The 25,894-nt window shown below is 36.5% G+C and overlaps 1 protein-coding gene across 1 annotated transcript in view; it reads left to right on the forward strand.

Annotated features, from left to right (window-relative positions):
* LOC139695476 (uncharacterized) overlaps positions 1 to 25,894 on the forward strand; it is a 252,978-nt gene that overhangs the window by 193,038 nt on the left and 34,046 nt on the right. The window contains exon 6 of the mRNA XM_071594262.1: positions 25,523 to 25,639. Coding sequence (XP_071450363.1) covers positions 25,523 to 25,639 — 117 coding nt within the window. The remainder of the gene's footprint in view (positions 1 to 25,522; positions 25,640 to 25,894) is intronic.

Genomic DNA, 25,894 nt, shown 5'->3' on the forward strand with positions numbered 1-25,894 from the left:
AAAATAATTCAAGGTCACAGGTCATTTAAAGAATGTCCAAATATGAATACGTTTCTCCAAACTCCAAGATAACTGTCATGTTACAAACAGTGAAAGAAGCGAAGTTGTTGGTAAATTTTCTTCTCTCATTTTAGTATATTGAACAAACTCTCTGCTAAAATCTTCAAACCCCCCATTGACCGTAGCATAGATCATGTATTCATACATTCATAATTAACACAACCCTGAGTAAATTTCAATTGTGCAAATTTTGGTGTGCGGAGTTCTCTTTCTCGTTTCCCGTTGTTCAGGGAGGACACACCATATTCGTCCTTGAATGACGGTTTTGAAATTACGTGACGGAAGAAATATGGTGTCATTCATGAGTCAGAATGTGTGTAATAATAGTGTCATAAACCTTTAGAAATATATCTTACATATTTTTGAGGCACTTGAGTATTTTCTGCTTACATTTGAGATTAATTAAATATTCTCAATTTTGTAATTTCCGTCTCACAGCAGATTCTCATCAGAAAAAAATACGTACGTGTTCCAGCAGTCACACAAGACCATGATTAGCTTTAATGTTTTTTTCAATACTTTATATTATACGGCATATTTTTAGACCTTTCATTCCCCTTCATGATAATTTTTACTAAGGTATAAGCCGCTTTCCCTTCTTCAAACTTTAATTTTGCAAATACATACCTTCATGACAAATATTTTACTTACTCTTAACTTTGAAGTCATGTTAACACAGAGGAATTTACAGTACTTAGCTAACGATGAAAAATTCACTGTCACAGATTATACTGTATCATACACAGTATAGATAACCTCCAACGTACTTTTAATATAAATTAGAAACATCATATTTGACACCTTTCTTCTCTTAAAACAAATATTAAATAGCCAAAAGTTAGCCTGGCTAGAATCGAGAGAAGTTACAAGGTGCTCTTTCCTCCCTTTAAGGGTAAGAGATTCAAAATTACCGCGCGGTCTTATACATGTACACTCGCTACCATTGTTTTCAGTCAATCTTGTACTTTTCATGCATGAGAAATTTTTAAATCGTTAAATTTGTTCGTTACCCCAAAACGCATTTTTTTTCAAAACTTGAGAGTCATATTTGCTTAAGAAACTCAACCATATATTATGAGAAAATTATGACAAGTCACCTGTCAATATTTATTTGGCCACAAAACTATTTATACTGCTGTTGCTTTAGGGATGTATAAAAATTGACACTATATAATCATGCTATGACGACTTTTTGCTGAAAGTTAGGAGAATTCAACGTCTGAGCCATCACCATCTCTCTGATTTACCAATAAATCTAAGAATCTTAGGGTGGCACGCACACCAATTTTGGAAATGTGTGCCTTGTAATTGACTGTTTCAATAAAGGCTATTATATGCATTACATAATTTCACAACAATCGCACTTATTCCATGGAAATTCGATCTTCGATAGGGCGCAATACCTTCCGGTTCCAACCACCCTATTCGTCTCTCAGGACTTGGCACCCAAGTACAGAGTACTAGGTGCCGGTATCCAGATAACGAGCATGAGAAGAACATTGTTTCAGTTGAAAGATGTTGAAACTTATCAACATCCTCAAAGCATTGGTAAAAATAATTTTTGTGAATACGGCTCAGCCAATTTGCAATGCGAATTTAAAACTGATACCTAGGGAAATAAATCCCATGGTTAGGTATCCAAAGTATTGGTAATCATAACTAAGATTCACTGTGACAAAATTCCTATCCATCGACAGCCACCGGCTGGTATTTAGTGTAAGAATTCTACGACCCGGTGCCGGCACCAAAACCTGGTTTTAATCACCTTCTTGAACCCCTGACAACTCTCTCCACCCCCTTGCTCCCCCGCACACAACCAATCCGTTCCCGCAACCACCTGACTCTATCGCATTTGTTATGTCTCTCCCCGGGCCTTTCGCGAATCGGCGCGCTCCTAGGGCGCCGGAGGTGGGCCAGCTGCTATGACAGTTTGGCGGACGGGGACGACCCGCGGTTGTGCCCCCGGGCCGGCGGGGGGAGGCGGCGGGGGGCGGGCGGGGGACGGCGGGGATGGAAGGACTGGGGCGGGGCCTGGTCCGTGGACGGAGACGACTGCGGGGGCGGTGGCTCGGAGTGGGGCGGCGGGTGGGGAGGGCGGGTGGACGTGGAGGCGTGGGCGGGGGGCGGGACGGAGGGAGGGTGGTCGGGGGCCGAGGGGGACGCTTGGGGCGGCTATAAGCGGAGGAGGAGGCGGCGGCAGCTACCAAGACACGTTCCCACTCCCACAAGTTTGTTCCTCTCTCACTCTCTCTCTCTGTTTTGCCTCTCTTTCTACATGTTTTCTTTTTCTGTGTATGTCTATGTTCCTCTATCTCTCTCGACGTTGCCTCTGTCTCTAACATCTTTTATATATATATATATATATATATATATATATATATATATATATATATATATATATATACTGTGGGCACGCCTGTGCATTATTTTTTTGCATAACTAGCGTTGCATACGAGTTATAAGTATACTTATGCATAACAGTTGTTTTTTTGTAAAATTTTGTATCATTTCAGCAGCGGGATTATATCTTTTTTTTTATTTCATTTTTTCTCATTTCATTCCCCTCACTGAGATGTTTTCTTTCATAATTCTTACCCATTGGCAGGCAAGCGTCGTCCAAAAGTGAGTATTTTTCCAGCCGTGGATAGCAAAGAACACTTTACAAATCGCCAGAACCAAAGGAAAAAGTTGTTATCCCTGGCTTTAGGAACAGAAAAACGGCTGCACTGAACTATATGTCCAAATGAGAATGAATTGTATGCATTGCTAAGTTTTTCATTCGTCTAGCTGTTCTTTACTCTCTCGATCACCATGCCATGGGGTTTCCTCGTGAGCGTGAAAGGTTATTGGTATCAAATGTTTTAGCTAGGCATACATGATAGGGTTTTTAATACGCAAACATGTAATTGGCAGTTTTTCAGTTGAGAGGTGTGACAGGACAACTCCTGGGTTTCTCTGATTAGTTTTTTATTGAATACATTTCCTATTTCAACTTTTAAAAACTAACTTTAACATATTTGAGAATGGCAAACATTTTTAGGTTTCGGTCTATAAAAAAAAGCCAGTTACACGTTATCTAAAAATGTTTTCCTGGGCCATACTCCTTGCTTCAGGATTTAACAAATTAATGTTGAAAAGCACAACAACTCTAGAATTCTACGAATAAAATCAGATTAAGTTGAACTTAATAATTGGGTGCCCAACAAATAAGCTTTAATTCTTTTGCGAGCATCGTAATGCTCGGAGAATTGTTTTTGGTATCTTCATATGGATGAGATTATGTAATTTTAATCCTGGATAGGGCTCTTGGTGCCTTGATTGAATTTCTTTAATTAATATAAATAAATACGTCAATTACTCAGGAGACTGATATCGATGAGTGGTTGAAAATATGTATAGAACAAGATTTACGAGAATGGCTGTGACATTCCATTATAAAAATATAGGTAGTAGCCCATCTTATTTGAATAACTGATAACATCTAATATTTAAGTAGAGACTTTTAATGACGTCTTGTTAGCATTTCACACTCTTTTACATAATATAAATAATGCCTTCACTCAAAAAACTAGCAGTCGTTGGATATTTTGATCCATTACTTTTGTGCCTCTTAGCAATTATAACCACTTAAGAGTTGAGTTATTAATGCATTACAGATTACATATTTTCTTATATGTTTGTATGATACAGATTTAATACATCAACTTAACCCCTAGTAGAGTGTTTGAATACTTCTGCCGACATCCGCATGGTTGACGCATTATTTAATCACGCAGCATAATGGACTCAGCTTGGTGAAAGTTGCTTAGAAAGGCAATGAATTTTCACTACGGCGGAAAAAGTAAATTTTTCAAAGCTACTTTCACATTTTCATCTCTCCATTTATCTTTTCTTAACTTGACGAGAAATGAGTAGTCTCTCCAGGGAGCGCTTTCTATAGCATTCATGAGCATGCGATAATCCTAGTGGTACAGAAACATGATAGGTTGGGTTGATACGCCATTCTTAACCTCAATTTTTATCATTAAATGTATTCTGAACTTTATTCATGGTTACTTTAAATTTTCAGTTTTCAAATAAAAATGATTGAAAATCTCTATGCATCAGATCCAGGAGTTCTTAAAATTATCTGTTTCATCATAATGATTTTCATCTTGAAATAGCCGAAATATTGAAAATTAAATGTATGTCGTTCCCAGGAAATTTAAGGCAAAGATTTTCCGTTTATGGACCGATAAGGAAAGAAAATAATACTAAAATTCACTTAAACAAAAAATTTTAAATCGAATTTTTTTTAACAAAAGTAATGCAGTTTTATTGAGCCTATTTTAATGACACATTTTTCAGGACAGAGTATGGTGACATACGATGGATTTACTTAAAAATTCAATTACCATCGTAGAGATGAAACGGAACTTTTTAAATAAATTATTAAATTGCCTTTATTTCAAAGATCGAATGTAACTTTAAGCATTCATGGTAAAAACCCACGATTTTTTGAGATATGTTTTCAGTTATAGAAATCGTCATCAGATTATCCATTTTGTGAAGCTCTATTATTTACAGAAATATGCAGATTTTAAGCGTTCATAGAAAAGTATGAAAGTGTTTCCTTTGCAGAAAGGTTTCTTGGGGAATATAATGGTACGTACGGTGCACCTGCCAATGGGTTGATATCACAGCACGCAATGCACCTTAAGTCAGTATTAGCAATATTTCTCACGCCTTTCGTCATACCTTTCCAAAACATCTATTTTAGACAACGATTACTTATTCCTGTTCAACACCCATTTATATTTTGTCTACCTGTCTGTTGATCACGCTGCCAAATCTGCCTGCCAATCTTGTATGCCGCGTCTGATCTTCTGCATCTTGATCTTCTCGTCTTGATCACGTCTGCATCCGCGATACGCACGTGCACATTATTTTTAAGGCCTGAGGTAAGGCCTTGCTCTTTTGAACGCGTTCACCCAGGGTTGAGATGTCCAAGAAAACTAATAAACAAAGTGTTTGGGTACATATTTGTGACTGAATCACAGTGCTGGTCAACATCATAGAGTCAATTCCAACTAGACGGCATGAAACTGCCATTAGCAGGTCAAAATCAGGTCAGTGATTTGAACGTGCTGATGGCGGTTATATGAGGATACAGCCTAACAAACCAGCTCTTTTGCTATTGTCATGCCGCCACTAACGACACGTTAACATGTCGTGACGTGGTTGTACGGGGTTTTTGGTGGAGAACGCTTCTCATTCTGTTTAATAGGCTCACGATACTTCAGGCAATAATGCCATACATAAAGATTTGAGATCATTTAACCTTTACAGATAAAGATATCTTAATTAACTATGTTACTTCATTAATAAGAATAAAATCATTCAGCCGTGTTCTAATTAATAATTCTAATGACTAATACCTGAGTAATTACCTTTCTGAGATCTGAATAGAAATGTTTGACTCATTTCAGGAAACTGATTACAAAAATAATTACAAATCAAGATTTAAGTATCATTAAATAGATAAAGACATCAGTTGTATTGCTGAATGAATTTGGCATATTAATTGAAGGTAATGCTATTAGGGTTTTAATATTTGATGGGAAAGAAACTGATTTAGGTATGCCATTAATATGGCTTTTCTAATATTCAGTCAAATTTTAATAGTCGTCCATGAGTAGAGCAGAATGTAAATCAGATCCCTTATATGACGATGCCCTTTTATTGACCAATTTAATTGCATGGAAAACCCTATTAGTCTCCAAACCAAGAAATTATGTATTTAATTGCACTTCTTAGGCTCCTCTCACAACTGCATCCATGTATAATTGATTGCACCTAGATTTTACATTCACTGTTTATGCATTTCCCCTGCGATGTTGACGTTATGTTTGTTGTGGATATGGTTGAATTGCGCCGCAGATATTTGCTGTTTGCTGTGCTTCGGCTGTAGTCACGTCTAATGGTTGAGGCTTAGCTGATGTTTCTATCTGTTTGAGTCGGAATTTAGTTGATACACTGTTGGTAATGAGTTTGTTTCTGCTAATTTAATGCTATAATTTTGTATTATGATAAAGTTTAAGTTATTTTAATATAACATTTTTAGATTTAAGAATAATTTTTGCCTTTCAGATTTTGGATATTTTTTTAGCTTGAACAAATAAATTAACTTGTTTCTTTTCATCTCTATTGAAGATATGAGTACCAAGTATGAAGAATTTTTTCCTTATTTTGTTCTAAATGAATTTATTCATGAAATTGTTTTTCTCGTTGCTCCGTTTATTTGAAAACCACATTTTTAAATCAGTAAAAAGTAATTTGATGCTGTTTTCTAAATTTAATTCTGAATAATTGTGAATCAGAATTAATCACCATTCACGCATTTCATGACAACACGCTTATTATCATTAAATCTTAAATCGATCTTCCGATGGTTATTTTCTATCAACCATATTGGACCATATAGTTTTAAGCATTAATCAGTTCATCATTTCTTGCATCCTAATGTCATTTATTCATGCTGTTGGGTCCACACGAGGACGAGTGGGTTCACATCTTACTATTTTCGCCCAATTTTTTGGTTTTTTAACTCTCAAATTGTTTTCGGTGAACGAGTCAATCTGTTTGTCAGCATTTATTATGGAATGATTTAGCATTTAGGGCACTATATACCTATTTTATCGTACGTATATTGCTAAATATGTGGACTCTGCGAGAGTTAATTCCACTATGCAGTAATATCTACCAACTTCGCCGCCCTGAAAAACAATAATTATTCTGCTGTTGGTGCATCGGCGATGGGAAATTTAGTGGGAAGAAGTTTCAAAGAACTCAATTTCCTCCAAGCGTGCTGTTCTTGTTGTGTAATTAATGATTGAAATTTCACAGATATTCCAACTTGAAGATTTATCTTCCTTACCTTAAGAGAAGTACTTACCCTTAGAAAAACGTAAACGAAGCAGTGTTTCTTGCCGCAATCATAGTTTTTACTAGGTTTTTAACTTTAAAATGGTTTTTGAGAATCAACAGCCAATTAATTGTCCTAATCAGTAACTATCTTCATTAAATAAAATTTAGCATTTATTGATGCATTTCTGAATATGATACGAATATTAAAACTGAATTATTGACTTTGCTTCCCTCTCGTTAACGACAAAAACTCGCCCTTATTCATAAATACCATTTGGACAGTAGTTTATAAAATATAATTTGTTTTTTACATAAAATATAAATGAATTGGTCTGTGTGAATAATGATAAATCTCCATTTGTAAACAATTTTCACTTTGATACATGAAACTTAGATAATTTAAAGAAATCAAATAAATGTCTCAAGTGCTCTGAAGATATTCTTAGTCTGAAGGACTAAGGTAAATCCTAATTAAGGAATGGGCCAGGGTCATGTGAATTGGCACAACCCCAAAATCTGTGAAGGGCTATATATTAATTTAGGCCTATAATGAATTAAAAATTGCGGTCACATTTTACCAAGTTTTCTCATGGATCGCATATTCAAAATATTTTGTCGCAACCGCATCTTATAATGACTTGATTCCCTAGCGTACCGAGTGTAAAGATAATGGTCTGAATCTCCTGGGTTCAAAAAATTGGTAATTTATTCGTGCACATAGGCTCTATAGTTCATTGATTTGGCTAATAAGTTGTGTATGTCGGTCGGTCCTCGGATGTAGATAACATCCGAAGCATAGAGATTACTACTTGGAGTCGAGATTATCTCTGCCGCGTCACCAACCAACCACCGATGTGAAGCGCGTTGCAAATTGAGAGCAGTTCTCTAGCCAGCGGGTTTCATATCAAAAAGACGGCCGGGTCAGAGAAATAACTGCCTGAGGGTGTGGTTAATTATCTACACGTCTCAATATCCACTCAAATATGCTAATATAGCCTTGTTGCTTTGTCGGCTTTTGTGTCCTCGAGTCTGAAAAACACGTCAGAAATCTTGTATCTGGAATTAAGCATTTTTACTTGAAGAAAATGGAGTCACGTGCTGTAGATTTTTTGAAACATTTTTCACTGTATTAATTTGGCGTGTCGTTTTATCATGTGCTTATAACTTGATCAAATAAAACATCCTTTTTTTAAACAAACCGTAGCATGAGAAAAGATTCAATTATTAAAGTTTATATGCATAAATATACCTTCAATTACGATTATGATAGTACTCTGAACGTATCTCAATTTACACGTTAAGTGTAGTATGGAAAGGGTGGGAAATGGAAATTAAAGTGAGAGACCACAAAATTAGGTCAATTATGTTTGCAAATCATCAAGAAATAGTGAGTCAGAAAGCCAAGGGATGGCAGTTACTATTGAGTACTTTATAGGTACGACACGAGAAGTTTGGCATGAAGATTAACCATAAGCAAACAAAAGATATTATATTCTCGAGAAATAGGGAGGCATAATTAAACATTAAAGTTGGAAAGAATAAACTACAACAGCTAGAGCAGTTCTTGTATTTTGGCAGTATTTATAATAATAAAGGAAATTATAATGGTGACATTAGGATTTTTTTAGGATTGTATTTTGGCAGTATTTATAATAATAAAGGAAATTATAATGGTGACATTAGGATTTTTTTATAATAAGAGCTATTTGCTAGAAGAAGAATATTGATGACATAAGCATCCTGCAAAGATGTGAAGAGAAGATTATAGGGGACATGAATATGGGGTGGATTCATTCCAAAAATTCTATTTTAGAATTTATTTCGGCGTAGATCAGTCAATAAAATTAAGATTAGAGGTCTTGTATCATGGGTGACTCATAAAAAAATCATATTTCATAGAGCGGGTCATGTTACAACTGCAGTAAATTAAAAAAGCTAAAGATATTTTTTAATTAATACTATGTCTTTGTAAATACAATGCTTCTTTTACAACCTGTTTCTCAGTACAATCACTTACGTCTTAAAAAAATGGTAACCTAGAAAACCATGTGAAATCTATGTATTTTAAAAATCTGCCACTTATTTCCTGATTTGTTGGATTAGTGATGTTTATCCGAACGTTTTACTACCCGAAGTGTTTCTTTTTCATATGATGCAATGATTTATTTAGGTTTTATGCCTAGTTATTATTTTCATGTGGGTCGCGATAGTCCAGGGGGTAGAGCATTGGACTACTGACCGGAGGGCCCGGGTTATTTTCCCGGGCAAGGAACTCTGAGCACCTGTAGCTCCACCCAAGCTATGTGATTTTTTGGGTACCAGATCTTCCTTGGAAACCATAACCCGCACAGGGAAAAGAACTGGCCCCCCTTATTACCCTGAAGTGTGATTTCACACCCCGTCGGGCTTAGTACTGGGTGAACCCTAACATCACCTACCAAACCGACCTTCGGGTTGATTACTCTATTTATAGTTTTTTTTATTATTTTCAAAGAAATGCCCTATGGTAGGAATCTGATAATTCGGTGATATTAGAGAAATGAGAATTCTTACAAAAGATATTCGATTTCCCAGAAATAATGCCTCTTAGGTCACAGTAGACAACACTAATACACAGATGCTCCTGTTTAGTTTACTTGGTTGAAGATTTATTAAAGCGTTGGAAGTTTTTAAAGTTGGGTCTAAGTTAGGAGAACACCCCAATCAACTTTCATGATGGCGATCAATTTCAAGAATCGCAAGTATGGCAAAGAAAATAATATGTGTCTACTTCACTGAACGGCTAAACCCAAGGTGCCCCACCAAAAGTCAATATTCGGCAAACCTTAAAAGAGATATCAACGTTATATAAGACTTTCCCATTCTTCTGAAGTCTAGTGTAGGAAAGTTCAAATTTTTGATTCGATATTTTAAAAATTATTTGGAGATGCATTCTAAAATTCCAGTGAAAAGCTTCATAGTGAATTGCTTCATACTCAAATGCAGGGGGGTTGGTACCAGTAACGATGAATAGGTATTGAGAGGTATCTATGATTTTTATCTAAGGTTTTTTAACCATTGATACATAATGCCCTCGGTATTTTTTTACTGGCCAAGTAACCTGTACTGAGCTGCTAATACAAAAAAGAGAAATTAGTCTCATGATACTAACTGACCATTAGCTAAAAATACTGCCAAGGAATTAATACAAGTGGGGGGGGAAATGTATTAAGGTTCCTTGTTCTATGCATATGATTACGGTAAATATAATTGCAGATTTGAAGAAAAATCTTTAGTTTCTCCGCATATTTCTTCTTGATTAAACATTGAAAGCCTTGATATTAAAGTCCAATACCAAGTATAATGAATTTCTCCCCTTAAGATTAAATGGAATGCAAACGGTTGAGGGGAGTTTGAGCGCGCCGGTGCATTCATATTTAATCGGGAGCTGAAATCGATTTGAGAGGAGCGAGGGGTTGGTTGGAAGCAGCGACCACGGAACTCGGTCAACCGGGGGCAGATGGATGCTTGTTCGTGGCATGCTTTAAGGGGGGTGAGTCGGCACCCCCTGACGAGACAAGGCCGCCCCTGAAGATTTTGGCCCTCCCCTCCGCCCCACCATCCCGCCCCCAGTACCTCTTCCTCCCCATCCACCCTCCCCAATCAACTCCATCCCTCCGGTGACATTGGCGATTGGTTGGCGCATTCCCCGCTAGGGTGCGCTCCCCTCAGCCGCCCCCGCCCCCCTCGCTACTACGGCTCTCGTCGAGTGCGTAACATTCCGATGACGTAATTTGCATGCACACGATACCGGCGTCCACGGCGCCTGCGCAGAGGGGCATGGGTAGCTCGAAACGGCGAATACTAACGTAGTAATGGAAGCTCCCGGCGGACGATTCTTTATTTCTGGCCGATTCCATTGGATAGTGGCGATGTTCTCTTTCCCTCACCCCAGCGACGCACGACTTCCAAAGCTTCTCCCCCTTCCAACCCCAAAAACGCACGCACACACGCACACACACGCGCGGACAGACAGACATACGGCCACTTCCCCTCGCTCTCTCCCCCTTCTCTCTCTCCCTTCGTTCCCCTCTCTAGCCACCCCTCTCGCTCCCTTCTCGAGTCCCAAGAGAAAATCCCACCCTCCCTCGCCTCAGATAGTTCCGGCTTCGTGGCAGCACTTTGCAAGGCGACGGATCCCACGTAGTTGCACTCATTGCCGTCAGGGCGCCTTTGGGAAAATAAGCATTACATTTAAACGCAAAAGTCGTCTCCCTACTTCATTTGACGAGAATACGTCGTTTGTTATGAAGATTTAAACTTACCGTAAATATAAATTATTTAATCCTATAGTATGTCCAAATATTTGACTTGTATTCGGTTGGTTACTATTAATGCATTAACAGTAGCCATTCTTTCCTAAATAACTCATAACGTAGGAAAAACAAAGGTGGTCTTAACAACAAAGTGAGAGATCTTAATGCTTTTATGATTTATATGAGAAGTCAAATGCATTTTGCATGTGACTTCTGAAGAGTCATCGTATCATAAATAATGCATGACAAACAGGTCAGTCATGTGGGTCAAGAGTGACTTTCAGTGACATGGATATCAAGTGTACAGTGAAACTTGCTTATGGTATAACCTAAAATTGTGGGAGCATAATTTCCCTACAGACAAATCAATCCCTTGCGCAAAGATAAAGCTAATGTGCCCAAATTCGGAACCGTCGATCAGAAATCAGGATATTATGGAAAAATATTTCGGATGTCCCAGCAAATTTTATTCGTTCATAGACACTTTAACTTGAAGTTTCATTGATGAAGGTTAATGACGGATAAAATTTATTTGTAAGCCTAATTGATTTTATTATTTTAGTAAGAAATTTTGCATAGTATTGATTAAACAGGATGGAAAAGTCGAATTGAAGTGAAACGAAAGCAAACGAGAAAGTGCTAGATATGGAGGGAAAAGAGAGAGCAATGTTGAGGAAATTCATTAGAAGGCAAGAAAAACGGATGCAGAACTTTTCAATCGTCGAAGTTACGCAAGCGAGGAAAGGGCAGTAATGTTGGAAAGAAAGAAGGGAGGAAGGAAGTATACGGAATTGAAAAGGGATATACTATGAGGTTGGTTGAAGAGTTTTTGTTTAATAAGAGGGTATCAAGGTAGTTTTGACTTAATGATATATTGCTTGACAAATTTGTCCATCCAAAATCTACCTTCAACAGAGGATTACCATTAATAATAATTGTTTATACTTATTTTTCAAATTACTTCATCGAATAAAATTTTAGCAAACAAGCGACATTACTCAAACAATAAATATTGACCAACTCATTTCAGTTAAGCATGATATATTGCAAAAGTATAACCAATAGTAGAGGCTATAATTTTCAACTGGCTGTAATGAATATCAATTGGTATGTTCTTTCTCATTGTTCCGAAATGAGGCTAATAATGCCGATAGTGATACATGAATTAATTATATTTTTGCCCGAAAATTATTTTTTGGATTATTCTTCAAATGGAGCTAATAGATTACTTACATTATCCGTCTATGTTTTATGAGGCCACACTTTAAGTCTATGATAAATTGTCATTCATAATTTATGTGCAAAAACGTTTATATGATTCCATTTCATTAAAAGTCTTCCTGTTGCTGAATTATATCATCTATAATTATTATGTATTCATTCGATAAAAAGAGAACGTTTTTCTGTGCGCAGAAACTTGTAGCGATTAGTAATACATTTATTGATCTCTTGATTTTCCGATTGGATCAAACATTGAATTTTGTTTACCAGAGACAATTTAGGTGAAAATATAGACCTAGCTCTCAAATATGGAAATCCCCATTTGCAGAATGAAGACAACAATCTGCGAATAAACATTGGCTTTTTGCAATATCATATTGTCGAATTCTTAGTTGAGACCGGATTTGAAGAGCTATTTTGAGCCAACGTCACCATTTTAATTAGCGACAGGGGAACTGGGTACATGCTTCATGTTCTCTGCTGTGGTGCCCCTGAGCTAATTAATGTAAAAATACTCTTTTTTCCATCCACGCTTTTTTTCGCGTTTCATCTTCTTTCTTTATAAAAAGCAGTCAGTCGTGTCCATGACTAGGTATTTCTTATTAGGGTCTCCTCCCTATAGCCCGCCTCTTTTAGGGGCACCGAAGAGTGATCCTCACTAGATTGGAGGAGTCGACCATGATTTGATTGCGTACGAAACCAATCAAGGAAATAAGCAATCAGTGAGTGCCATCTGGGACTGGGCCGACTTTGGGGATCGAAGGGAGGCGGGGGGACATTTGGGGGGAGGGAGGCGCGACCCTGCGGAAAGGGAATTGGAGTGGATGGTTGGACTCTACTCTTAATATCTTATTATGAAAAACGTGAAAAAACCATATGGAAACGTAAATGACTTCACTTTTGCAAGAATCTAGGCCATGAAATTTTCATTTAATTTAACACGTCTTTATAACTGGTAGATTGAATCAATTCAATGAATTAAAAGGAAGTAAATCGCGGAACATAGACAACAATACACATAGGTGTGAATTAAATATTTGGCAAAATTTATACGTGATGTCACACCTCCTAAAATACGTATGTGCTCTGATAAAGAATATATATACATATATATATACATATATATGTATATATATATATATGTATGTATTTATATATAGATATATATATATATATGTATGTATGTATTTATATTATATATATATATATATATATATATATATATATATATATATATGTATGTATTTATATTATATATATATATATATATATATATATATATATATATATATATATATATGTACTTATGTATTCCCGTATATGTATATACGGGAATCAAGATGGTGCGGGGACTAACGTACTGGCTTCCCACCCTGAGGGCACGGGTTCAAATCCCGGTGGTGTTGAATATTTTTCAGAGGTATCTCGATCCCTACTTGAGGTGCTTTGTGGAGGGCACTTTGAGTGAGTACGCCGTCCGTCGGATGGGACGTTAAACTGCGGACCCCTTGGCGCCTTTCGTAAAGAGTAGGCTAATGGCGACGCCGGGTTTCTCTCCACCCTTCATCCTTTCCTGTCCATCCCTTATGGCGCAAATGACCTCAGCTGTCGGTCGCCTCCCCTCCTAAATACTACTAACTACTACTATATGTATATACACACACACGAAAACAATTTGGATGAAAAATAGAAAATAAATTGTTACTCATCATTAATTACTTAGCTAAAATTGGTTCCGAAAAACATTTAATAATTTCCTCAATCTTAAATGTTAATATATAATACCGATTAGACTCAAATAATATCTATACGCTGTCATAGAAACGTAATTCAGAATTCTCTATGCAATAAAGGTTAAATTTGAGTGTGCTAATTCTGTCCACTAGAGTATTGGAAGGAAAGTAATTAGGGTTAATAAGAGAAATTACGCATTATATATCGGAATTGTTTTCGTAGCATATCGTTTTCCGAAAGTGAATGTATTATATTTATACATGTGTTTTGTAAATACGACATTTTTTACGCCGCCGCTTTGATCGGGATATTGCCCAGTTTCCTGGCAACTCCGGTGAAACTAAAAATTTTTGCCTTTGGCTGTAAATTATTTCCTTATCTCTTCTATAATCCAATGAGTTTCAGCTATTTCATTCTTCTTACCCGAGGTATTACAATTTCATCATTAATTTTTTTCATAGATTTTCAAATGTATTATATTTTCAATCATAAGTGGGAAACAAAAAAAACTTCAGTTGTCTTAAAAAATGGATGAATCAATGCAGAAAAATAACCGAAATTCATAATAAATTAAAGATGTAACGTAATTTTCCACAATTTAATTTCAATTAACATAGATCGGTTTCAAAACTTTAGTGTCACCCTCAAGCGACCTAAAATCTTAAAGGTCATGCATTAAAAGAAAGATGGAAGGGATTTGGGAAAAAGGGGTTGAACGCTAGAGGGAAGACTAGGCAGGGGAGTATTGGCGAAGGGAAGGGGAGCAATCCCGTAGATATCACGAAACACAAATTCTGGTGGAACCGTGGCCAGCGACTCAGGGATGTGGTTGGGCGGTTGGGATTGGGCGGGGGAGGGGATTGGGAAAGGTGCCGACAGAAAAGAGAAGACTTGAATCACCTGATTTATCAAATAGTATGTACCGTACAAGTCAGAGAAGGTTAAAGTTTACTAAAATTTCCAAAACATCAAATCGAGCACCTCCGTTAAAAGTATTGGTTTAGTTGGCAAAACTGGTTGTAGCTAGAATGAGGTGATATTTGACATTTTTAAAGCTTCTATTTTAATCTGATCGGAAGAAATCAACTTGTGATCTGATGATGACTTGAAATGTCGAAAACATAGTTCTGGAAATAATCTTTTTTTTAGTAAACCCTACAACGTGTACCTTCCTGATAATTTAAGTTCCACAAAGCAAAGTCCAGAGAGGTTCGTTTTATATTAAATATTGTTTATTTGAATTACATAAATATCTCGGTGTAATTCAATGCAAGAAGTCAGGAAGCTTCTTGTTTTATAGCCTCTTGAAATAATTCTTTTCCAGAATCGCATTTTGTATCCAACAGCATATGCACCCTTTATGACTTTAGTGTACATATAATTGCATACTCCACAGGATGTCACATAAAAGTTAATGTTTCATTCCGATGGCGAATGGCGAAGCTCTGAGTATGCAATCAGATGTACAAAGACGCAATGACAATTCAAAATGATGGTTACATCTTAGAATCACTGGATTTGCCATGTAAGATGTTTTACGGATTCCGTCCATGCAGTATTGTGTCGGGGGAGATTTAATATTTAATGATAAAGTCTTATTGTCTTACCCTCACTTACTTAATAATTTACGCCAGTCAATTTCCGTCTTTTACCACAGAAATGCCTGATTCGTTAGAGACCATGTCCTCCAGTCTTCTTTTATGGATTTCTTAAGCATTCAAATTCAGTTGAAGGTATTACCAGAGGGACGTGCACCTGGTCCGACCATTTGAGGAAACCCTCTTGTTTCAACCTCTCTTATTTCCCTCTTCTTCACTTTAGGACATTCAAATTCTGGAGTACACTATATATTTGATCCAATTAACGTCTCGATAGATACGACGCTATTTTATACAACTTCAGCATTTTTAAAGATGATTACAACCACCTCTGAAAATCTTGAATAGAAGATCAAAGATTCTTTTGACATCCGTAGGTGAATAAGAAAAAATTAGAACACTAACAATATCTCCTTTGAGGGTAAAAAATTAATTAAGTTCCAACTCTTTCACTTCTTGCCTCAAAAAATAATTAAGCCATGGCATTTCATCTGTATCACTTAATATTCCGCATTCTATGCGGTGCTCCTGCATTCAGTTTTACAGTAGATACATTAATGAATTATTCTTACAATACATACACATGTTTAAATGTAATTCAAAAATGCAGTAAATATTGATAGTTTTGTCCATTTTTCATTTATATTTTTCATAATCTGCGTCAAGAAATATTATCTGAAGTCATCACGACACTCAGCGTCGTAATTTCGTAAGGACGTAGAAATCTAATTTAAAAACTTTATTTCCCATGTCCAATGTCTTCCAATTTTTTTCTACCACATACCGAAACTACTAAAGTATATAAAAGTGGAAAAATACAAACATTGTAAAAATGACATTCCCCAGGAAAAGTAATTTACTCATCAGCAATAAGTAATGAGAAAATGGGATGATTTTTCTGGAAACAAATGAACGTAACTTTTCGTTTTATTTAAAGTAAATGATCTATTCGATGTTTGCAAATTTTACTTTCTACTTTTCTACTTATCAACTCCTTCCCTGTAAGGTGAATAGTATTTGAATTTGTAACTGTATAAGACTCCAAATAAACTGTAAAATCGATTGGTTAAGACCATTTAGCCTGATGGAAAGATATGGCAAAAAGGAGAATTGAATTAAGTAATAACTGAAATTGATGATTTATGAGGATTTAAAGCTTCAAACGATTATTTATCGCATCCTCATACGCTGCATCTCTTTATAAATGGTCGTAATTTTAGAAAATCGCGGGGATTTGCGCATGGGTAATGTATGGGAGCCTACGAGTGCATGCCCAAACACGAGCAACGCCCTCAGGAATGGTCTACCAAGTCTGTCTCACATATGGATGCAACGCAAACAGTCGCAAACTAGCGGTATTTGTCGCGGCGTCCTCCCCGTCATAAAACACTTGATCTCGCCGGGACCAAAACCCGTCGATTTGCGTCACTTCTCTTCGATATATCGCCACAAATTTGCGCGTCGATTGCTTCTCTCCCTCATGTCGTTAACTGTAGGGTGTGTTGAAGTGAGGAGGCGAAAGCAGGACGCGCGGGGGATGGCGCAATGACTGTCGCAGTTTAAGGTTTATTCAATCCCGAGGTAGGGCGGGGAGAGACCGTGAATTAGCCAAGAGAGAGGGAGTGAGGATAAATGGTAGATTTAAACGACAAGAGGCCCAGTATGGGAGCCTCTTGAAGGCGAGAAATGTCCGGAGTTCGTTAAGACAGAGGCTTGATCTCCATCGGGCCTAGATTCTATTCGAACGCCCCTTCGCAAACTCTTTTGCCCACTTCCTCCCTCTCCGCTCAACCACAGAAATATTCCTCACCTACCCCCCATCCGGGAGCCTTTTATATCCATTCAGTTCTCTCGGAGAAAAGAGGGGTCACGACCTATGTGGAGCCCATGACGTTTCCCTCTTTGAGTCCTTTGGACGCGGCGTCCTAATGTGAGTGGGCAATCTTAGATGCAAACGAGTTCTCAGAACCCTCTTTCGGAGAAATTTAAGACGTCATTGTCATTATTGTTTTACGTCTGGATAATACTGGAGTTCTGATTTACTAGAGCATCCTAGTCTTACAAAATACTCGTGCCATTCATGGGATAGTAAAATAGAAATCAATTTGGGAATCCGGAGAAGATGGGATTTATGTATTTTATACTGCAGTGATTTGCCAGCGGGAAGGTTCCTCTTTCGGTCTATGAGACGGTGATATTTAGCGTGCCACCCGCCGGCATTTTGAGTACACGTCACTTGCGTTAATGCATCCGTCAAATCGGCTGTTAAAAATATGGACGTCTTTAGTTCTGAGGTAGTTGTTCCCATCTCGTATACTGCGCTTTATTTCTGTGAATCCTAAATAATATTATTGTTTTCCCTCCATTTTCATTAGATTCTTCTAGCTTATATATTCTTTAAAACGTCAATGATCGCCTCCGCAGTAAATTGATTATTCAGTCTAAATTTTTAGTTACATACGGCCAATGAGTAACTTGTTTATTGTTTTATTGCAAGTTACTCATTGGCATTATGTAACTAAATTTTATCGTGGCTTAGATTAAGTGAAGCAATAATAGGTGTGAAACTGTTAGGGATTGAAAAGACCATCGTATAGTACTTTTATTCCCTCATATACCTATTGTGTAGCTTTTCCCCTTGAATAACCCGTATCAGCTTTCTACAATTATATGTTTTTTGGAATATGAAGCACGGAAATATTACGATGGAAGATGAGAAAAAGAGGATATGACAGAATGCAATGAAAGTACTAACAGGCAATGACAGAGCAATAAAGTCGCGATATAGGTTGTGAAAAAATGCAGATAGAAATACATTCAAAGAGGGTTGATAAGTTTACTTCGTTACCGAAAGGTCCTATTTATGTAATTGAATACCAATTAATTCTGACTTATAACTCGTAAAATGAAAATTATATTATTTTTTCTGAATTAATTACGTTTTATAGCAATATTTTCAATCAGACGGTAAGAATTATTTGAAAAATGGTATGCATGGATTTGGCGTTTTTCTCACCCACACATTCCCAATTCTAAGGTTACCTACTTGTGCGTACATGTAAGGAATTCAGTGCTAATGACAGGCTCAAGTTCCTCTGATAGGCAGTTAATTCATTGCAATTCTATTGAACCTCTGATTTTTCCGTCTTATTTTCGCTGAGATACTCTAATCTTGAACTCTAATCTTCGTGAGAATTCTTCCTCCCTTGTTATTTCAGCTTAATTTCTCTCAGATGCTCATTCTCTTGGATCTCCTTAAACAGTGCCCTCTTTCAAACCCAGCAATCGTCCACAGTGCCTCAAACGCCTCTCAACTATGTTCCTTCTACTCCCCTTTTCGGTTCTCCTCTAACTCCCTTATGTCCACCGCTCCCTACCAGGTTCCTTTCCTTCCCTTGCGTCTCCTCCCTGTCCCCACTCCACCTACCCTACTCTCTCCTCCATCTTCCCCAACCCACCTTTAAAGCATGTGCCCCCGCAATTAGGATTCCCTTCGCCCTATTTGATAATTCACTACGTATTGGTTTATTTTTATTCAGACCAATACCCATCCAATCTTCTCCTGCCTTTCTGCCAAACACCATACCGTCTACCCCATAGTTTGCTATCTTTAATCTTGAGTCTATATACGGTTGATTTATATCAAAGTTTACTTACACCTGCTTAGAAGTTGACTGCTCAATTCTTTTTAATAGTATTTTAGAACTTCAATAGTCGTACTCTCCCTGTTAAATGAGAAGTACGGTTCTTTTTAGCCTTTGCTTTTGTCATTTGCCAATTTAACATTCTCTCTAATACTTTTTAACCATTATAAAGGTATGTTTGCGTAAAAATTAAAATATCGTAATTTATACATTTTATAAAGTTTTCTCTGTTCATTTAAAATTTTCTACTTTGCCTTTTGCTTCAAATTTTGGGGTTTCTATTTTACCAAGTAAAAATTTAACGAATAATTTTTGTTTTGTTTTGTATATAATATAAGACGGCAGACTAAATATTTATTTGTCTAGTGACAAATAAATATCCTATTAGAATCAATACAATTGAGGGAGAAACATATTAATAAGTGCTAATGATGACATGAAAAATCACATGAATGAAAGACGAGGAGAATTTTATTTCGAGGAATTGGAATTACTTTATTTAATCATTTGAAAATTTCAAAAAATTAATTATCATGGAAAAATTTGCTGGAAATAGAATAAAATCTTCCAAAATACCCTCAACTAGATATAATGTAACAATTATTTTTAGATAGCGATGGCATCTGAGGTTTAAAAATTCATTCAATTTGTAAAATAGCCGCGGTGGATTTCAAAATACTGCTAAAAGCTAGCGACAACGTTTTGATTGTGACGCATGATAATTTCGAACTCGCATAAGCTATTTCGGAGTAGATATGGTTTTATACTCATGAGCAAGAAACTTGTGCGGAATTTTCTCGTCACTGTTACTTGGGCAAACTGAAGTATGGGACTTAAAACATGTCTGCTCGACGCTAATTAAATTTCTAATCCCTGCTTAACTTCTCTATTCCTTCTTTCCATCCCTTTCGTTTTTACTTAATAGTATATATATGCAATGCTTTGTCACTTAGTTTCAACATATGTTATTATTTGATTTTATGAATGCCAAGCAAGACTATTTTTAGTGCAGTATTGACATTCTTACTTGAAACCAGTTTACATTTACATGCTAGAATTTTCTTTTGTCTTAGTTAGGCTATAACGATCATAATTATTGTTATGACCTCGTTCATTTACTATGTCATACATGTTTCAGAGAAATAATACTTATTGTTGTAAAGAACAAAACGACTGATAACGATGTTATATCCTCCTACTAACGACATTGCAGCCGACACATATAAATAGCAAAACAATAATAATAGTCTATAAAATTTTAATCTATAACCCCCAGAATGAGATTGTAGAACTCCTAACGACACACACAAAAGTTCATTGACTGCCCAAGCGGGCAAGTGTAAACCGTCCCGGTGAGTGAAGTCCCACCTTTACATTGTACATAAGAAACGCATGGCATTGAAGAAAGAAACATGGCTGAGGTGGAAGTGCGGTTTGCGAGAAAGTGAAACTTAAAACTAGGAATAAAATATGAATTCTTAATCTAACAAGAAAGGAAAGCCGACAGGGAACGGCTTTTTACAAAAGAGAAAAAAAAAGTACGTCACTAACAGCACTAACTGCCCACCGGCACACTCTGAGCATAGAGCGGTACAAAATGGAAGCGGAGGCGAGGGTCGCCCATTTCCCACAGCGGGAAATTACACTTGGGCTTGACGAAGCGGGTGACAGCAAGACCGTGAAGCGGATAAAATGATACTAAAATAACTTAGAGGACGGAGGAAGAGATCCGTCCGGCCGTGAAGCGGCTTAAGACTATGAAGAAAATTTAAAATTAAAAGACATAGTAAAGACTCATAGGCGAGTAATATCTTTAGGCAGTGTATAAGTGTGTTTCTCTCCGGGATCATAGTCCCAGATGGTTTGTAGCAGCGGATTTCCAGAACTCCTAACGGCTAACTTACGACTGTCATACGTTAAGAGAGGTTCTTGTTCCGCTTAGTCGCAATGGTATAAGTGTTAAAAGGTAATTCATTTTACAACGACAAATTTTCGTTTAAGCCGTATTTAATCGACAGAGGGCTTGGTATAATGGGCCTAAAATCAACTTTCGACGCATCTGTGTGCCTTCGATATCTTTTCGTAAGTATACCAACAAGTACTGCGATGTTCTCAGATCTCAATCGACTTGAAGAGTCTGAGCATACCTCTGGGGCAAGTAATGTCTATAAATCCTGACAGTTATCAGCTTAACTCCTTAAATCTCTGAGAATCTAACATTCCCTTTACCACACCGGCCATTGCGGTAATACTCCCAGAGCTAGTCCCCTGGGGTGTATTCAATATTTTTATGTCCCACGAATGCATGTTCCACTACACATAATACGTCATAACGTACATTTAGAATGTATGTTCCCGGAATAGTATTTTTAACATTTAAGCAACTAACAAGCTGTTCATGCTGCATTCTCGTACGTTCTCCGAGACGTAGTTGATGATCTAATATAGTCTACTCTCGATAGAGTCTGGTTCTGTCTTTTTGGTTTGAAAAAAACAGAGTTTTGAATAAATAAAATCACTTGAATAATTAATGTTCTGCTTACCAAACTCAACTTTATTTTGTGAATGATATCTGAAGAAACCTTTATCCTAGTTTTGTTTTACGGATGAAGACAGATATTTCTAGTATCCGAAAACCTCAAGACAGCCTTTATCTTAACTTAAATAGAATTTTAGGAAAGGAATCATTGAATGCCTTATTGAACGTGAGATATCTCACCAAAATATCTATTACTATTCAGTTTTTCAGTGGCATAAATTTTAGACTTTTGTTATAGATCTGACTGAATCTGATGACTTATTGTTTTGTGTCAAATAAACATTTTGGATAGTAATGAAACTCTCATGCTACAAATATGCCATGAATCAGACCGACTTTAAAAAAATATCAAAAACGAGAAAAAGGTATCTACGCCTACATAGTGGGAATGAATGTTTCGTATAATTGCCCAAGAATATGTAAGACAATAAAATGAAAGTAATTATACTTATATAATCCGATATAGACATCTGTATGTAGCCAAAAGGCAGCAAATGAAATGTATTGTAACCCTGGTCTTCTAAGTGCGTGTAAAATGCGCCGTGGCGCCTGGTGTTCATATCTGACTTCGTCGGTAAACCGCAGATTGTAAAAAAATGTTTTTGCCTACAACTTAGGTCATTTGTGCCATTTCCCCTTATACTTCTACAGATCCTTATAGAACATTTCTGTCATATGTAGTACCATTATTTTATATAATACGGACCGTCAACCATTTGTTGACCGAGTAAAAGAGTAATATACTCGCTCCACTGACCCGGGCAAACATTTTAAGTTACCAATATTCATAGTTTTTATTTTCTGATTCGTTTCAGAAAAACGATGACCCACAATTGATTTTATGGATTATTTGGTTCATTGCTCGTGAAATTGCCTCTCTCTCTTGGATTAATATTTATGGCAAGTGTTCATAAATTGTCGTTATTTCTAAATATATCTTTTGATTCAAAATTTAATTTTTAATTGTTCATTTTTAAGTATTTTAAAAACAGTTTAACTCATTTATCAGGGAATTAGAACGTTGTTTCCTTCAACTTTCACGCCATTACTAAAGGTAGTATAGCTGGCGGACTTAGCGTCCTTTCCATACCCGACTTGATAATGCCTCTCTTCATTACCCTAGGGCAGAGTATAAAAATACGCATTATTATCTATGAAGGAAATATATTAACTGCGTGCGAATCGATCAACTAGTAGATGTTTATTTTCTTCATCGATAAGTATTTCCTCAATGCATATTTATCCCATTTATTGTGTTTGGTGGTCAGCGTTGATGCCTGTGCTTTTCTAGCGTAGATTATTTGGATAATTAAATCACAAAATTGTAATTTCTGTCCATTTGGCGTTCAATTATTTCATGTTTCAATACGTCAATTTCGAGCCTTTAAAAAGCAAAATTCAATTTTCAGTTATTAAGACTTAGATGTTCACGTGCTTAGTATTATATGCGATTATTTTACTATCGGCCAAAGCTGATTAATGTTAGACTTAGTATTTTCTTATTTTTATTATTAGTTTGGTTCAGGATTCAAATGCCAAATTCTCTCTCTTCCGTCCAATTGTTATTTGCGTTTTGATTAAACTTTACATTCAATTAAAACCATTGTCGTTGTTTTTAGGGTTATTACTTGAAGGTTCTCAGAGTTAAAATATGTTATCAAGTACACATATTATATTGTGCCTTCAGTGATTACAAAATTAGATGTCGCAGTTATAGTTTCGTGAAATTTCGAAATATCCGTAAAATAAAGCCTTAAAAAATTTTAAGTAACGTTGAGGGAATATTACAATATAATCTCATTCCTTCTGCCACTCGTTATTCTTCATTGCCCTCCAAGTTGCCTAAAATTCAGGAAGACACAAAATATGATGAATTTTTTAGGGAAAAAAAGGAATTTTCACTCTTTTGCTGAAAGATTGAAATTTACTCTCAATAAGAGACTTCTATCATCGAGTTCCCAATATCAAAATGACTGAAGTGAAAAATAATTCAGCTGTAGGATGTCACTTTTCAAAATAGCTGTAATCGTAATTTATTGAAATTGAACAAAATAAGAATGTAAAACACGATTAAAACATGGGCAAAGGATAAAAATGTATCACTTAAATAGAAGAGCCATTTCTTAGATATTTCATAAGAGTTACGTATTTCTACCCTAGAATAAGGAAATAAATGCTTCATCTATGCAGTAATGCACCAAGTAAATAAACTGATACCATTTAAAAAACTTAAAAATTAACTCCATGGCTAATTTTAGCAACGTCTATTAGTGTAGCTCCTTATTCATTAGAAATTAATTAATGGATATATTAGTGATAAAATATTCTTAGCTTGATGATAATATAAACGCAATTAGAGCAATCCGTATCCTAATCTAAATTAATAAAATTTGCTTTTTTATTTTTCTCCACGGGAGAATTACGAGCAAAGAATTAAAACAATTCAATACGATGAAGACATACGTGATAAAAATTTGCCTTTATAATATTTTACTTGAGGGAGACTAGGGAAAATTATTAATATGGACATTCAATACATTTAATATTTTATTTTGATAACACATTTTATGCTACTATCCGATGTCGCACTGTTTCAGTTTCTGAGAAACATTAATATTCTTTTTCGAATGAAAAATTTCGGAATATATTAGGTAGTTTTTGCATATATATGACTTTACTAAATTATGCCACGCTGTAAAGTGTAATATGCTGCTTCTCTCTGGTAGGCTGCTTCGAAACATTTAGATGGTAATCACAAATGAACCAAGAGAATATCTGGCAACAGAATAGGCTTGAATAGTAATCACTTGTGAACAAAGAGTATGCTCTTTTGTTTAAGCATATAGAAAGTTTTTACTGAATCCCTTTACAAAAAGAGATTTTTATGAAGACATCCAACCAAAAATCCGTTCATTACCAAACGATTATATCTTGTATACATTCCTTCCTCCCTTGAAACAGGGTTTCATGTGTGTGTATATATATATATATATATATATATATATATATATATATATATATATATATACACATTCATATGTTTATATTTACATATATATAAACGAAAAATATATATAAATGGCTTGCGAAAATTTATTTTTGAAAATACGTGAAAATCCGTGTGTATTCCTGTGTGCCTGTTTGTTGTGCTTATATTTTGACGTTGTTTAAAATTGGTTGTCTCTGTTAATTTACCCTGCATGTTTATCCGTCGGATTGTAAGTGTGCGTTGTTACCCCTTTTTGAGTTTGTGATGTGTGACCGCCTTTTGTAAGTAAAAACCCTTCGGTGTGTACAGAGATTGGTTTTGTGTTGTGACATCGCTTTTGTTCTCTCTTTTGAGCAATTGTGGATAGAATGTCTCTCTTGATAAGAACATTGCAAAAGGTTTTTTTTTATGAGTGGGGATGGGAACAAGTTTAAAGTGCTATCAAAATGATTGGCGTGACATTAACTTGCGTCCACGCGTCCTCTCACTACCGCTCGGGTCTCCTCATCGACGCATGTGGCGCCTCTTCGCGGCAGATCCCGAAAACACGGAAGCCGCCGACCTCCAGCGGAAGCTAGAGATCCTGAACGGCATAATGGACGAGGAGGCGAGGGCAGAGCAAGCCAGGCGGCAGATGCAGTACTTCGGCCACTGTGAGTAGGCTTCGGCCCTTGTGTGTGTTGACAAGCTCGCGCGAGGCGGGCGGACGTGGAGAAGAGTGATCGGGGGAGTGTATGTTTTAACAGAAGGGCCTTCCACGCCCAAAATGCTTCACCCCTCCTCCTCTTCCGATGCCTCATACACACACACAAATACGCTTTTCATGTCTCCGGCACGGTACTGCAGGGCGACCAGTGTGGAACCATCACACTGCATTATGCCCATGCCTTTATTGTTACCTTCAAACA

Source organism: Hetaerina americana, unplaced genomic scaffold, assembly GCF_022747635.1.
Source record: "Hetaerina americana unplaced genomic scaffold, ioHetAmer1.1.p SCAF_6, whole genome shotgun sequence".
In the NCBI taxonomy this organism is placed as follows: Eukaryota; Metazoa; Arthropoda; class Insecta; order Odonata; family Calopterygidae; genus Hetaerina; species Hetaerina americana.